This window comes from Metopolophium dirhodum, chromosome 7, assembly GCF_019925205.1.
Source record: "Metopolophium dirhodum isolate CAU chromosome 7, ASM1992520v1, whole genome shotgun sequence".
NCBI lineage: Eukaryota > Metazoa > Arthropoda > Insecta > Hemiptera > Aphididae > Metopolophium > Metopolophium dirhodum.
The window spans coordinates 37,574,801-37,593,011 of NC_083566.1; the positions used below are offsets into that span (position 1 = coordinate 37,574,801).

General features: G+C 28.3%; 1 protein-coding gene across 12 annotated transcripts in view; it reads right to left on the reverse strand.

Moving 5' to 3' along the window:
- LOC132948020 (MATH and LRR domain-containing protein PFE0570w-like) overlaps positions 1 to 18,211 on the reverse strand; it is a 67,067-nt gene that overhangs the window by 43,358 nt on the left and 5,498 nt on the right. For all 12 annotated transcript variants that reach the window (XM_061018262.1, XM_061018259.1, XM_061018256.1 and 9 more), the window contains exons 6-9: positions 18,071 to 18,170; positions 14,626 to 14,739; positions 7,364 to 7,483; positions 7,160 to 7,246 (exon numbers count right to left, since the gene is read on the reverse strand). In XM_061018262.1, the coding sequence (XP_060874245.1) occupies positions 7,160 to 7,246; positions 7,364 to 7,483; positions 14,626 to 14,739; positions 18,071 to 18,170 (421 nt within the window). The remainder of the gene's footprint in view (positions 1 to 7,159; positions 7,247 to 7,363; positions 7,484 to 14,625; positions 14,740 to 18,070; positions 18,171 to 18,211) is intronic.

Genomic DNA, 18,211 nt, shown 5'->3' on the forward strand with positions numbered 1-18,211 from the left:
ACCCAACAAATAAAATTTTATTGATATTTGTAGAAAAAAACTAAAAAAAATGGAAACTAAAAATGTCAGTAAACCGCTAAAAATAAGTCAAAATATTTGAAAAATGTTATGGTGAATAGAAAATGCTAATATAAATATTCAGTCAAAATTTCATGTACCTGCGGTCATTTGTTTTAGAGTTACACCAAAAACCAAAATCGATTTTCTCGAAAACAGATTTTGCGTAAAAATTCCAGTTTTTCCTTAATTTTTCTTTTGTTTTTCATGTCGCTTTTGAAAACTACTGGGAAATTTTGACCCTTAAAAGTACAAACTATATTCACTTTCCTATCAGTAGAAATTATTGTGATAAGGTCTGCGTACGAGAAAATTTTTTTTCAAATTGTATAAAATCAACAATATATTGTCCACTGTATGGGAAAAAGGAAAGTGAATTACATTCTATCCCTAAAACTCCAATACTGTTTGATAAAATTATAATTGACCCTTAAGGTCTGTTTCAAAAGACAGGTAAGTAAAATAGATATTTGTTAGTTATTGTTAATGGGTTTTCAACGTTTGTTAGAGATATCCATATAAGCTATTAACACAGTAGAGGTAATTAAACCTATGAGTGACTATTTCAGATGTAATAGCAAACCTAGACGAGTAGTTTCAGATTGACTAGATAGAGGGTCAGCTTTTACATCCAATGTGTTTAAATAGTTTCTAACCAAGATAGCAAAGAAAAGTTGCAATGAAAACACCTAGCGCAAATGGCTAAGTGAAACGAATGAACCAGTGTATAACTAAAATTTTGTCAAAAAAGGATGTGGCATTGAATAAATGGTTAAAGGTACTTGATGAGGTTCAATATGCATTAAATAATCTACTGATGAAACTCTTCCTAACTTAATGTTAGAGATTAACAAAGAAAGGGATTTGGAGGAGATAAGGAGAGCAGCTGCAGATAATTTACTGTAGAATCAATAGTATAATAAGAAATACTTTGATCAAAAATATAAAAATAAACTACCATGTATAAGAAAGGACGTTTTAATATAATTAAAACTTAGATGTTAGTGTAGGTGTGAATAAAAAATTAATACCAAAGTTCTAATAATCTTAAAGCTATTAAAAAATTTAAGAAGAATTGCATTAAAGAAAATGCAGCAAAACTATGAGAACCAACACACAACATAAGTAACTACATTAAAAATGGTGTCAAATTTGAATAAACAAATATTATTTATACTATTATATATTTTGTAAATTTTAAAGTATACTTATACTAGCAGAACAAAGTAACATAAGAAAGGATAATGATTAACCAACAAGCAAAAGATAAAGTAACAAAAAGGTCAAAGAAAGTTATTGAAAAAAGAAATGTGTAAGATCAGATTTGAAATCTCAAAAATAAACAGAATTTTCATATTGTAGCGAGCTGTGACTATACACTTATTTAATTACCTATCTAAATACTTATGTAAATAAATGCCTAATATGTACGGAATCATTAATTAATAATAATAATAATATTAACGATACCGCGTAAACAACGCGTATAGATTATAATATGGAGCGCGTGACCATGAATATATGCCATATATATTTAGTCATGGTAATCTGAACGCCACATAAGATGTTTTCACATCAATTAAACCCATAAAATGTAGACCAATATTGTCTTACTTTCAGGGTTGGGTCCATACTTGTATGGTCCAGAATGGAGTCATACAAAATTATGTCTATAGGCTCTGTGGAAGGTTTGTAAGTCAATAAATCTTCTAAGAAATATTTTCATATCTTCATAGACCATTTTTCCAGAGATGTGTTCACTATGTGTTAACTTATAACAGTCAAAATTCTAGAGACATTTGTTCAACTAACTGACGGCATAGCCAAACAACACCAAATTGAGATAATCCTATCTTATAAATTCTAAAGAAATTAAAAGTTATTTGAAGAGTGTGAATATTGTATTAATATTCACATTTGTTAACTGTTCTAATTCTAAATGAATGAATCAATCTTTAGTGAATGTAATACTTTGTGAAAAGTGAAAAGAAAGCATGGTCAAATGTAGTAACCTATTGTGAAATAAATAAAACGGAACAACAAATAGCGTTACAACATTAGTACCATAGTTTTGACAAAACATCATAGAATGTACTGGTGTAACTTCAAGAAGAACATAATTTACAAAAAGATAGAGAAGGATCAGCATTGAATTACAAGCAAAACATTGAAAAAAGAAATTGAACAGATCACCCATTTCAAGATAATGAGTTGATCTATGTTGAAAGTGGTAGTAAAATGAATAGAAACAAATTAGGTATATGAACAGTCAGGCAATGAGTCAATGGTATGAGAGCTGATTGAATTTCTGTATGAAAAAAGGAAAAAGAGATGGTTGAGCAAACATTTGGACTTAACGTATTCGAGCCGAAAAAGTTGGGCATCAGTGGGCAACCTAGGGGCTGCTGAACCTACCAGTAAAGAAACTGAATCATCAGCTAGTGCTATATCCAGCATACTCTTAAACATATAAAATATTAAACCACCCAAACAAAGAAATATCGAACTTCATAGAATGTACAAAGACGAGCCTAGCCAATGTGATTCACTGCTGAGTTCTTTGACAAGATGTAGAGCAGGCACTTGACAACGTTAAAAACGGTAAATCTGCTGAAACTGACGGTATACTTTCAGAGTTCCTAAAAATAAAGGCCCAAAATGAAGGACATGGATGGCGTATATGGCAACTGAAATCACACAGTCCTCTATGCTTCCTAAGATCTGACACGAGGCAAAAGTAATCAAATTTTTGAAACCAAATTAACCTGCTGATGACCCACGCAGCTAGAGACCCATCTCGCTACTGTCAGAATCATAAAGTCTTTGAAAAACTTTAACTCGCCTATCTTGAACCATTAATAGACAGGAACTGTTACCTGTTGAACAGTCTGGTAACAGAAGCTGCTGCGATCAAGTACTGGCTCTCACCAAATAAGTCCAAAACGGTTTCCAGAGTAAGGAAAAATCAAGTGCAATATTTCTTGACTTGTCTGAAGCCCACGATACCATATGGAAAAATTGCCTACTACTCAAAACTTTCCAAAATTATCAAGTGTAAAAGTACACCCAAGGTACCTAGAAGTTAAGATTGATAGATCCCTCACATACCGGCAACACCTGGAGGGCGTTAAAAATAAAGTTAAAACCAGAATCAATAGCATAGCGAAACTTGCCGGAACCAGTCGTGGTGCTGATGCAGTGGTTCTGCCATCAGGTAAGTGTATAGTTCAGCTGAGTACTGGGCACACGTCTGGGCTAGAAATGCACACTGCACAATATGGGACACCGACCTCAACCAGGTTATACACAAGCACAATGGCTCCTTGTCCTCGCTATCATTATCCCTCCAGATCTGCAAAGGAGAGAGTGCATCAAGTGTATTCTAAACTCCATTACAAATAATGAACACCTCCCATTATTCAAAGATATCATGAAGCTCCCATCAAAGAGGCTGGAATCCAGACTCCCCATATGGAAAATAGTGAATCAATCAAACTCGAGTAGCGAAATAGGAGAGATGAAAAGCATCAGAGGTGCGCCGTAACAGCTTCCTGGTATGTAATCCAGAGATTAAAATTTCTGGTTTTGAGCTCCCAATAAGACTCTCTAGAGTTAGACAACCCTCAACAAAGTCAGATTTGAACAGGGCAATTTCGGCTACAATTATTTTAAATGGGGCAGAGTGAGTCACCCTACTATAAATGTGGCGAGATACAAACAGTCTGTCATATTGTAGACACGTACCTTAGAACAAAATTCATCGGAGGCATTGAAAAACTCCACAAAAAGGAACCGAAAACGATCCTATGGTTGGAAAATGTAGCAAAGTGCAATTATAAGCTAGCAAGTTGTCTTTAGTCGATTTAAAATTTCTTTTTAAGGGGATTCGATACCGTAATTTTCTGTTATTATCTAATACACATCCGACATAGTATTTTAGACGTGTTTTTTGCCAAGCATTCCAATTATTGATCTATTGCAGCAATAAGAAATCTGAAAACAGATTTGAATTTTTCGTCAAGTCTACTTCAAACTGACTTTCCCACATATTTAATATTATCCACCAAATTCCTAAAAATGTCATATTAAAAAAGAGTAGGTATTTAAAAATTGTCGTATTTTAATTTTTGGAGAAGTTAAAATCAAAAATTCAAAAATGTGGGAGTCGATTTCAAGTAGACTTGACGACAAATTTAAATCTGTTTTTAGAATTCTTATTGCTTCATTAGATCAATTGGTATGTTTGGCAAAGTCTAAAATACTATGTTGTGTGTGTGTTAGACAAAAACAGAAAATCACGGTATCGAATCCCCTTAAACTTAGCTACCAGATTTATGTTACCTATTTAGTTATTTTATTATTTATTAATTTTCATTTATTTAGATAATTACTCTACTTTGTAATGTTTGTTTGTATTCTTAATGTTATCTATGCCAAAAATATGTCTAATGCAAAAAAAGTATATGAAATAAGAAATAGTTCAATTCAAATAATACAGAAATTATAAAATTCATTGTATGAAGTAGAATTAGGAAAAAAATGTAAAGAAGATAGAATTAATCAAAGTAGTAAACTGAACTGATTCCTTTTTTACCTTTATATAGTTAAATATTAAGCCCTTAAGGGGGCTTCAGTCAATGAAAAAAAAGTGACTTTTAGACCAATAAGCTAGACAAAACTGGAGGACTTTGGTTTGATGGATTTTATTTTTGAAAACGGATTATGATTGATTAACAAGTAGTTTACTAGGTTATGCCAGAGGTGATTTAGAATATTTATTTTTTCAGCTGTGATATTCATGAATAAAAAATATGATATTTTTGTATTTATGCCACTAACAATAATTGGAATATTAAAAGTCACCTCTGGCAAAACCTAGTAAACTTGTTAATCAATCATAATCCGTTTTCAAAATTAAAATCCGTCAAACCAAATTCCTCCAGTTTTGTCTAGCTTATTGGTCTAAAAACCGCTTTTTTTAAATTGAAAAAGTTGATCATAATTTAAAATTTCCGTCAATGCTTGCGCGTACGTAAGTTAATTGCCGACGAATATAAATAACGACCGATATACCGGGCGGTATTAAGCGGACCTACTGTTATAATTCAGGACATTTCTAGGGAATATAAACCGAAAACAAATTACAGATTAAACTCACACATACTAATGTTCATTTACTTTGCACACATTTACAAGTCATTTTAATGTTTGATAAATTGCCTATATTAATTTCCTTAAAACACAACCGACTGGAGCCCCATTAACCTAAAGTTTCAAGGCTTTAAGAGAGAGCTGTGACAATTTTTATAACACTGTAATAAGTGCTGTGAATAAACTCACTTTCGTATTATACTAAACAATTTTTAAAATTGTGAACTGTTTTCTCATTTTGTATGTGTCTGTATAAATGTGTAATAATTTATATTAACAAATATCCATTTTAATGACTTTTGTTGTCAACTTTAGCTAACGGTGATTGGCCATTGCCAAAAAATCAATTTATCGAGTTAATCTTAGCAACGTAGCCTTATTCCAAACCTTAAGCTTTACCGAATACTAGCTAGATGTGTGTTTGAATAATAAAGTGAAGCTTTTTGAAGCGTGAAACAATACCTTGTTTTAGAAAATAATATATTTTTGAGCTATTATTAAATTATTACTTGAGTTTAATACCTTAATATCCTCTCTAACATGATTAAACAATTTAAAAATGAGATAAGGTTGATACTACTTGTTAATACTATATTAACACTTACATTTAAGTTGCGATATCTCAAACCACTTAACTACTAAAGTTAATATTACTTTTCATATAAATTAAAAACTGAATATGAATTAAATGCACAAAAAATTAATAATAAAGCAGTTTACTATTTAATTAAAAAATTTATTTTTATAATTATTTAAATATATTTGTGGTTCAGAAATAATGGCAAGAACATTCTTATGTATTATGAATACTCTAAATGCTTAGTTGGTAGAAATTACAATCTTCTAGTCGAGAGGTTAAAAAAAAAAAATTAAAAATAATACTGTTATTCCTGTAATTATTATATTATTAGAGTCCTGAATGTATCTGAGATTAAATAGATGCAATGAGATCAGAAAAAGAAAACTTTTTTGATCAAATATTAGGAATCAAACAAATATAATACAAATAAGCTAAAAAAACCTTTATTACTTTTAATTTGACTAGTCTGTTTGTAATAAGTTATACTTTTTTATAAGTCTGAGGCCTGAGTCAAACTTTAAGTATAAATGGGGCATAATTAATGAAGATATTATATGAAGCTATAATGCTATATTGCTATATTGATAAATTGCAAGTTAGTAATATATTTAATAAATTAGAAAAGTTTTTTCTAAACATAGAATATTTATATATTTATTTATATTTCAACATGCTGATTAATATTCTTTGGTTTTAATTATATTTATAATTTTAGAGAATGCCACACCAAAGCTAGAATATAAGCAACACTAAAAGAAAACATTTCTTGCAATATCAGAGGGTAATAGTTCACTGCAGATAAAAAAATATCTTACCGTTAATATTTTTATTTTCAAGATTATTAATAAATATAGTGGTTTGTATAGATGAATTATTAGGTTCAGTTTGAATTTATTTCTATGAACCAAAACTACTATTATCAGATGCAAGATCAGAAACAAAAAATTATTACAACATTTTTTATTTTTATTTAGTAATTAAAATTAGTTATTTTGAATAATTAAATTTTGCAATCTATTGAACATTTTTAAACTAAATTGAATAATGAAACCTTAATAATATTTATGGTAATTAATATCGATATATTTTTTATTTTTTTGCGAATAGCGCTATGTCTGGTAGTAGGCCCGAAGTCCTAGTTTGAACGCCTATTTGGCAGAAGTTGTAATTGGGTACCCGTAGGTTTCTACCATGCCTGGTTGGAGGTTGGCGGTCTCGCCGTCTAAACAGTTGCCTGCCCAGAGAGCTATGTCATCCGTAGCCGAGATTTGAACCGGCGACGGTGCTCGTTAGAACCGACGCTGTAGTCCGCTCGATCACTCCGTCCCCCATATCAGTATATAGTAAGAATATATATATAAATTAACTCACCTAAATGAGAATCAATAATATCCTGTTCAAGATCATCTGTACTTGACTTTTTCTTAAGCAATTTAATTTTTTTTATGCTACCATATTCTAGAAACAAATGATATTATAAAATGTTCTTATTAGTTTCATTATTTTTTTATCATTTATATAAATGGAATATTACTGAAATAAATCAATATTAAGTGTATTTAATATATACTTTACCATCAAAACTATCTTCAACAAAGTCATTTGTTTTCCTTTTATTATTAGCCGTGATTGTTATTTCTGATGAACCTGCTGTTTCAAGAGGACTTAAATTAGATTTGTGATTGGATGTAAAATCTGAAACAGACATATAAATGATATTTTTGAGAAATCATTTCTATCCTCTGGCCTGTCCTAATAAAATTGTCTAGTTTTGCTTATGCTACTATCATGTAATAAGTTTATGATAGACACCTGCTTAACAATAATAAATGTATTACAATTTTATAAACTATACACATCTTTAATTTTTACTTAACAATGTAGAAACAATTTTATAATATTTTCAAAATTATAATTATAGAAGCTAAAATATGCATTTGAATAATGCACAATATTTGTTCTTTTTCAAACGTATTTTTCTACTACTATTTAAAGTAAAATGAAAATTCAGCCTTTGATCCAACCTGAAAAATGTTCTTCTATTGAATAAAAAAAATATAGATATCCGACTTTTCTACAGGGCGTGAGAGTTTTTCCTGTGAAGTCATTTTCATTGATATGAAATAGGTATCAAGCTGTAGATTAGTGGAAAAGTAAAATAATTAAGGTAGTAACTAAGATATAAAATATAATTTTCAAATTGAATAGAATTTCGAAAAATTGGATTAACTGGCACCTACATCCTTAAATAATATTACAAAAAGTTATACCCATATTACAGTGAACAATAATTTTGATAAAAAGTGAAAAAATTATATTTCTCAACATTTTATAGAGTATAATTTTATTTATCTATTCACTTCGGTTTGTAAACTTCATTGAAGCAAAATTCAAAATGGCATTCAATATTAAACAAAAGAATTTCTAAAACTGTTGTAGAATTAGGTATAAGTATAAAATATCTATTATTTTTTGGAAAATTAAGAGTAATTAAGAGAAATTCTAAACTTGAAAATGTTAACCAATTATAACAGAGTGAGTATAAATATGATTATATTGTATAAATAGTAAAAAGGATAACATTTTTAGTGATAGAATAGAAACGAACATACCAAAATTTAATGAAAACTAGAACATATTCAACAGAAAGATTCATATTATTATATTGGGTGTTTCAGGGATAAACACGACCCCAGATTAACAAAATATTGAATTTTAGGTGTCAATATTACCCAATACTTTTAGGCTCACATATCCCAGTTATTGCGACTATAGAAATAGTATAGAAATTAAGATTCTAAACATAGACCTTTTACTCAAAACATGGTGTATTCACAATTTTCCACCAAACGTCTCACAAAGCACATGCACACTAGAAATATGGGAATATGAGATATTTATGAGGCACAATAACATTGTATGAACATTATTGTTGTCAATTATCATTTCCACAACTGATTTGATTTAAAAATTAAAATACTGTTCACTGTTGATTGACAGTCATAGAACAGAACTATGTTGTACGACACCGTGACAACTATACTCTGTTTAAATTAAGATTGAACCGCTTTCACGCATGCAGACTAATCCCCCAAACACTGCTTAACCCCCCATGCAATTGCTATGGGTAGCTATATGGCTGTTGTTGGTCGTCGGGTGCCTGTGCTAACGCTCTCACCAATGTCCGGATTGTTGTGGAGATGCGCGGAAAACTGTGTTTTGATCAGCCTATTGGTTCAATCATAAACTGAATGAAGTATAAACTTTAGATTTTTTTTCGCAAATTGTAAACTACAATAACTATTATAATTTTAAAATAATTTCGTTCCTGAGAATGGGTATCACTGTAGCGCTACTGAATGCACCACCCTACTGTGCCGTGCACAGTTATTCTGCATAATATGAGTATAACTATAAAGCCTATATCAGTGGTGTAAAATATGTGGCCCGCAATTATTTCTTTAAAAATTTAAAAACTAAATTAATTAAATATTTTTAATAAAACATCAATATGAACATCTTTGTAATACCTAGTATTAAATACAATTATAATAATTATCAGGGCGTCAAAACGGGTTTGAACACAGGTTGTAAAGTTGGGTTACCCGTATTTAAAATGCATCATTTAAAAAATATTTAATATTAACAATTTAACATTATTTAAAATTAAATTTGTTTACTTCTTCATTTATTTATTTATTTATACAAATATTAATTCAATATTCAATATCCAGTAATTTATATAGTTATTGTTAGCGTAATAAATATTTTTTAAAAGCTAATGGTTTATTTCAGAAACATTGTATTTTATTAAATTTAAAAAAATAAAAGCAGGCCTTTAATATCAATAAGTTATATATTGAGCTATCGAAAAATGTATAAACTATTAACATTGAAAAACTATTTACGGATTCTTAATTATGTTAGGACATAATCCCAAAAAGGCATCATAAAACTTCCTGGCCACATTTCTCATAACTTTTAATCAATCACTCAAATTTAAAGAGTTTTCAAAATAATAATTATTAATATGTATTGTAGAGCATAGTTATATTATAAATAATTACAATAAGACATAAAAGGTAGGTACCTCCAATGTATTAGTATTTTTAAAAAGTTTAAAAAAATCACTTAAATGAATATTATTTTGACTGACCAAATATTTTAATCACATAAGTTTTAAGTTATTTTAATCAGTTATTGCAACTAGACTATATTATAGTATGTTATAAAATATAACATATCAATATTAGTAGGTATAACAACTATAATAAGATTGATTAGCTCGCATTAAATGCGCTAGTCATTTCACTTTCTAAATTAAAAATAGCCCACTACCTATTGTAAAAACATCATGTCAGAAAGCTAATATTACCATATTAAAATAAAACAGACTAAAAATTTTTTTTTCAAATTATTATTAAATATTAAATTATTGTAATCAGAACTATTAAAAACAAATTGGTTAAAGTTCAATATAAAAAAAAATATTATTTAAGGAGATATTAGGGTATATAGAATAGCCAGGTCATAGGGCCGGCTTGATATTATTGACTAGCTTACACATGTTTAAGTTGCTCAATTTACACAATGATTTACTAGCCTAAAAATTTTAATTTTAAGGATAGAAGTATCGGAATTGCAGTATAATGTTTAGTTTTTTTTTTAATTATTAAAAATACTAAAACAGATAATGGCTTGTTGCGCTATGTTATGTCGCGATAAGTGACTGTTGCAGTTACAGATGCATACGTTATGAAAATAACTTAAGACAAATTCTGGTTCTACCTACGTCTGAAGTGAAAAAAAATACTTCACAATATGTACAACAAAAATTTGAAGAAAAAAAATGTAATTTAAAAAGTAATTCAATTATTGTGTGAAGCAATGAACATTTACATGTATAATATAGGCCATTACAGCACAATAATTAAATTTGTCTTTTTTTCATATTCCTCATAACTTATTGAATAATGCAGTTAGAAATGTTATACCATTTATCTTACAATTGAAAATGTTTTCAAATTAAAAAAAATTATTTTTTGTGTTTTGTGCTCCTTTAAGTAGACAATTTTCCATAAAAAATATGTTAAAAATAAATTATTTTCTAAGGGAAATATTAAAAACTGTAATCATATAGCTAAAGCCAAAGTACAAACAGATCAATGACTTATAATCTAGGTGTATTTATGTATTATGTATACACCTTTTCACATTTAGAAGGTACCACGGCAGCCAACTTGTGTGCAGATGCCTGGCTTTACTACATCGCAGACATACGGGTTGACTCAGTGTCAAGGACTGATGTTAAATGACGGGCCTCCTAACAAAAACTCGTCGTCGCCAAGGTTCTTTCATAATGTCAATGGAATATTGTAGAATTTTTTTAATTTAACGGAATTATTAGTTTCCTCTTCCAAACTCTGTGTACAGTACATTCCAACAATTATCTCCCCAGCCATAGCCTATCTATGATTTCTAAAGGAATTATATATTAAATACAATTGTAAGGACCATCACAATATAGAATTATATGTTAGCTTATGAAAACAAGTTCATCTTACTAAAGTATATCACTAGGACCAATGATTATATAAACCAGGGATGGACCACATCTGACCCGCGTACATATTTGCTAGTCTTTGCTACATTTTCAAATTACTTCATACAATTTTAACGTTTATCTGTATTTATAAATTAAGTTGTTTATAGATAATACATTTGTACAATAATCCTATGTTAGTAGAAATTGAAAAGCAAGATGCATCACTTCAATTAGAAATAAGTGAGTTGCAAACAAATCCATTTTTATCTACTCGCTAGATGGCAATAAGAATTGACTACAATACTAATAACACAAAAGAAGACTACTAGCGCTTTTTACAGTGGCTCCAGTATTAGACCAGGTCCTACTTGTCTACGGAAACGCTTTATAGTGACTGCAGTATGCCCACCCAAAAATAGGCCAGTGAGTAATCTATAGTTTGTATCAATGCTAGGACTAAAGGTATATTTTTATTTTATATATAAAATAAAAAAAATATAGTGACTATTTTAAAAATGTATATTATATTTCAATGATTAAAATAAAAAATGTATTTATTTACTTTTAGTTTTTAGTAAAATGCCGAAAATGTAACTATTAGGTACAATAGTAATACAATTTAGAACACAATGCAAGAAATATAAAAATTCACAATATCTTAACTTATATTAATATACAAATATGTAAATTAAAATAATTTTACTAATTATATAAATTGTAAATAAAGCACTTTGTCCATAAAACCTTTACATTAAATTTTGCAAGCACTATTAACAGTAATTTTCTTTTTACTTTGGTTTTATCATAATTAACCATGAAATCATGTTTGTTCCTAAATAACATCAAATATTTCAAAACATTGGAAATTTTCAAGAACTTAGAGTGATTTGCTGCAGTATCAAGTGGTCTATGTTGTTAAAGATAACAATATTTAACATTAAAATCATCAGAAAATAAACCATTAACTAAAAAGTTAATGATAATTTAATTAATATGTCAATCAATAAAACTCAGTCACAGCCTATAATAAATAATGTATTAAGTTGAGGAAAACAAATAATCAGCGTATGTCTACTAAAACGAAATGAACTAATTTGAAACATGAAGCCAATGAGTGGTTTTTGTGATGGAGTAACTGTGATAGCAAAGCCAAATTGTAAGTATAAATAATATGAATGCAATTGTTGTAATAAAGTGGGACTAAAAATGTGTATAAAGCAAAAAATTATCTAGAAAATATAAATGTATTAAAAATACAGCAAAAAAAAATTTCAATTAATGTGTTGAATTAATGTGTTCAACATTGTGTAGAATATTTTTTTAGCTTGGAAGTGATTGATTTTTACTTTGTTAAACAATTTATTATTAAATTGACTAAATTAATTTAGATAGAAAAATGATAAGTTTTTTAAAACTGATACAAGTTTGTTTATTTCTGCATTGATATTGAATGATTTCATGAACATAAGATTAAAGTAGGAAGATTTTAAGGTGAATGATATCAAATTAAGATGTCATATGAGATTACTAATTACTTCAATGGGTTATATAAAAATAGAAGTTGTATTCATAAAAAAGACTACAAAGAATAAATATTTAAATATATAAGTAATCAGAAAGGTTGTCCATCAATTTTTGGTCTTGATTAGATAAAGGAATATTGATTCTGATATTTGTTCATTAATTTTGTCACATAATAATAGCTGACAATGTTCCAAAGGATTGAATTAAGTAAAATTTGGAGCAATCATTATTAAAATTATTTTCAAAGTCCAATTTTCAAGCTAATTACAAAACAAATTACGGAGAAAAAACAATGACTAAAGGTGCAGAGTTAAGAGAAATATTTATATTGTAGCAACATTATGAGTAGAAATTATTTAATAATAGTGAAATGGATAGAAGGAATGATTACCAACTAATTCTATTTGAGATAAGAATTAAGAACTATACTGTGCAGTTACCAGTTTTCATCCGCAGCAGCTAAGCATGCCACATCCCCACCTTTCCACTAAGCACTATCTATATGCCTGTTGATGCACCTGTGCACAAGTTGACCGCTGAGTACATATCTTATTCTGAATAGAGTATAAATTTAACCAGTTACCTATGTGGTGGGTATTTGAGATAGGAGCAAATTAACCAAGATAATACGATTAATGTGAGTAGATTAAATACCACTATACCTATTCAATTATATAATAAGTATGACTTGTCATACTTATTAAATATTTTAAACTATTGGATTAAGTAGAATATGTATGTATTATATGTATACTAATATTTTATGGATGGTAATTGTATTGAATTGTATTGTATTGTTTGAAGGATTATAAATTACTTATTTGTATATTATTAGGTTAGGTATTTTAAATCTAACATGAAATTAAGAGGATTATTTAAGCGGTTTAATACAGGCAATTTTAATGGCATTTTGTGAAAAACTAAAACATTCAATCTTAAATATATTCATAGAACATAACATTATATTCTATAATATAATTAAATATAATTTTAAATATTTTAAAAATAGTCTCATGTCAGTACCAACTATGGTTTTTGTGTAATAATGAAATTATAAAGAAAAATTATTCTGCAAGGGGAAAACTTAAGTACAGTAAATTAACCAGATTTTCACATTAGATAGAAGAGATTACTATATCTATGTTAAAGTATATTTATTTTTTTTATATCAATAACTCAATCATTATTTTTTAATAAGCAAATAAAAAAACAAAATTAATACATTACGTACAAATTAATAATTTAGATTGTCTTAAGGTTACCAAAAAAATAAAAACGTTACAACGTAAATTAATTTCTTCTATAATATGAATAGTAAGAATTTGGTAAGGCTGCTGTGAATACTGTCTCTTTGAGCTTGTCCTACGAAAAACTAATTTATACAAATATTATAGGCCGATTATCATTTATTTTTAACAGTTAACACCCATTATCTTTACCTATTAAAAAATTTAAATTGTTTTATCGCTTATTATATTTTGAACCAAAATATTTTCTGAGAATTTTTACACATAAAAATCATATTTTTAACAAGCATTCTTACATAATGGCTAATCAGAGCACTACCGAATCTGATTTTTTATTTAAATGTATAAAATATAATAAGTCAAAATGTATATAGCCTTAAACTGAATACAACATTTTATAATATACTATACAATATATAAAATTTTTAGTATTTTGTATAGTATATTAAGATTAAAGCCATTAAATAGATTTTGATAATAAAATATCAGTTGTATAACACAAGGGTAACCCTAATTTGTACCTTCATAATTTTGAATGAAACTGTTTTGATGTTTGTTCTTGGTTTGGAAATAACCCAAGATATCTATGGCAACTTTTTCTCTGGTAGAAAAAGTATCAAAGATTTGTGATGAGCCTGAAAAATAAGGATAACAAATATTTTATTTAAAAACTGTGTATATTTACGAAATCAATTAAATATATAGTCATGAACATAATAAAACAGAGAAAGTAAAATACAGTAAACGATCTCCAATCAAATTAACGTATTTCAAAGAATAAATTACTTCTAATTAAAGACATCAACTAAATATCTATGTGTGAGAATTTCCACAACTCACAACTATAATAATAACAATTTACCAAATTCTAATTTCTAATATAATATCAGTAAGTTATATTACTATTTGTAAAATTTAAAAGTATTTTTTTCTCTCATTCTTAAAGTTGTATATTAGTAGAATACATCAATTCGAATCATTAATCGAGGAAAATTAGGTAATTAAAAAATGTTTCATAATTTAAAAAAAAATTAAATATAATTATAAAATTAAAATTATAATAATAAAAACCAATACATTATAAGTTATGACATTGTACTATTTTGTACATATAAAATAACACCCTACTGTTCGGAGTGCATTCTGGCAAATGCGAGAATTCCAAACATGTAAATAAAGATAGACTATGGCCAAGGGATTCTGATTAATATTCTGGACGGTTTACATACAAATCTATACTCTGTTCAAAATGAGATCGGATCTCGGCGGCCGAATTGTGTCATGGGCGTGGCTTTGTTCTGCGGCTCGGCCTAGAGCGCCGCCACCGACGATCTATGGCGGGGGCAGGCACCTGACCGTCGCGAACAAAACTGGTCGCCGCCGAGGTCTGATCTCATTTTGAACAGACTAAACATACAGAACCTAACCACAGGCTGGACATATTTGGCATATATTATAGTATTATCTTAAATTGTTTATAAATGTTTATAAATGTCTATAAATGTCTATAAACGTTTATTGTATAATTCTAAATGGCCAGAAGTAATACCAATGACTCCAACTACTTATTTAAGTACTGTAAATGTTATGAGGGAGTATTTTGCTAGGTATGGTGTAATATGTAAAACATTTGTGACAGATAATAGACCTCAGTGGACTTCTAAGGAATTCAAAATATTTATAGAAAATAATTATATTAAACATATCTTAACACCACCCTATCATCCACAAAATAATGAACATCTAAAAATATGGTAGGCATTTTTAAAGATAAAATAAAAAAAATATTATACAAGCATCTTGCAAATTTTTATTAAACTATAGAAATACTATTCATTGTACCACAGGCAAGTCCAGCAGAATTGCATGAATAGGAAATTAAATAATAAATTTGATTTAGTTCTAAAACAGTTTAAAAAAGGAATAGACAATAATGATAATCTAGATGTGAAAACTAAGGTTGAACTAAGTTAAGATATTGCAAAAGAATAATACGGAGGTAAAAGAAATACAAATTTTAAAATGGGTTACTGGAAAAATAACAAATAAAATAGGTAAAGTCATTTTTTTGTAAGACCCAGAATGTAGGAAAATTAAATTACACAGTTTGTACAACACAAAATTAAAAGAAAGGGATGTGAGTGAAGAAAATGTTGAGGGAGAGAAAATCAAGGAAGTAAGAAGGTCTAAAAGACAAAAATTAAAAAAATTTTTGGTGATTAATTATAGATGTATTTGTTAAATTTTGTTCATACTGAATTTGTTAATTAAAATATATTGTTTATAGTTATTTTAATTTTAAAAAAAATTGTTCATATTAGATAAAAAAAAAAAAAAATGTTTCATTAGATGAATGTATGATTTTAAATTGTAAACTATATTTCAATTTTGTCGAGATGGTTAAAAATTAAGTGAAGAGAGATGTGGTGCCAGTTTTTCAAGTTTTCCACAATTCAATAAAATTGGAAAATTAAATTTTATATTTTAGTTGCCCCCTTAATTATAAGACTTTTCCACTTATCTACTACCCGATACCTATTTAGGGGGGGGGGGGGGGGGTTGATAAGGTGTATTATATCGAAAAAAAAAACTTTACGGGAATAAGTCTCAAGCTTTGTAGAATTGTCGTATTTTGATGACTATTTTTTTATCTGAAAGAAGAAGACAGCCCACATCAATCTCTGATTTTGTATTTTATTTCAAGTAGTTATATTAAAAAAATTGTAAAAAAATGCTTTTTATCTTGTATTTTTTAGACATATTATAAAGTTTGAGAATAAAATATTAAAAGAGATAATATGATATTGAAATATTGAGATCGATGCGAGCTGTAGAATATTCTCCTCTAGCAATTAAAAAAAAAATTATGAAATTTGATTGGTTCTACAAGGCGTTATTGTTATTCCCGCAGAGTGTATTTTTAGGACAAAATGGCATCGGCACCAGGCGCCTTAAACTTAAGAAAAACACAAGATGGTATAATATTTTTGATCTATGATTATACAATTTAATAAAGAAGTTAAACATACAAAAATAATAATTGTTATTCTTATGAAACTAAACTGAGAATACATAAGTATTACCGAAGCCTACGATATTATAGACGTTTAACATGTAACACGTTGAAGCCAACAAGTGTGCGATAGATACAGAAAATGTGCGGTTTTTTCATGAATGAAAAAATAATTGGCATATGTATTATTATATACACAGTGAAACTTCCGTTAACGGTCACCTCTATAGGACGGTAAATTTTTTTGATTCCATCAAGTGTTATTCTAGTGTTATCCTACCTCTGTAGGACGGGCACCTCTAAATAGCGGTCATTATTTACAGTCCCTTCGGTGACCATTATATGGAAGTTCTACTGTATTTTTATTTGTCTATGCCGTTATCAATGAAAATAATATAACACTTACAACCTCAGTTTTATATAGTTTGCTTCATTCCTGGTCTATTCTATTCATAGACCAAACTAATTCATTAGGTTAATGAATCAATATTTATAAAATATACACACATGCACATGTATAAATGCGTAATCGTACAAGCTATAAAATCTAAAGAGGGTCATGGACACTCATAGTTCAAAATGATGCATATATTTTCCAAAAAAACATAAAAATACTACACGGGTTAAAATAGCAACTCTAACGTACGCAGCCAGCATGTGGCCATTTAATCGTGAGACTCATTTCAGGACGTTATCAGAAGCGGAGTTTGGTCTCCTTATTATAGTCTTTATGTATAATACCATGACTACATTAACAGGTATATGATTTGTATCAATTTATAAACCAAATACCTAATGGTTTTTAACATAGGTTCACGGATCCAACAAACTAAAAATATCAGATCAGCTACCAGTTTGAAATAAACTAGTATTAAAACTGTTATCGTCCCCAATGTACAAAGCATATCTTATTTAAATACTTATTAGTTATTAGGTATAATTATTATTTTTACCCGTCTTTGACTCTTGTTCCTCCACAAGTATTGGGCTTAAAGATGATAATTCAGGATTTAAACCATTACCACTAACTGCAGATGATATTGATGGTTGAACCTGAAAAAAATCGTAAATTATAAAAAATCAATAGAAATATG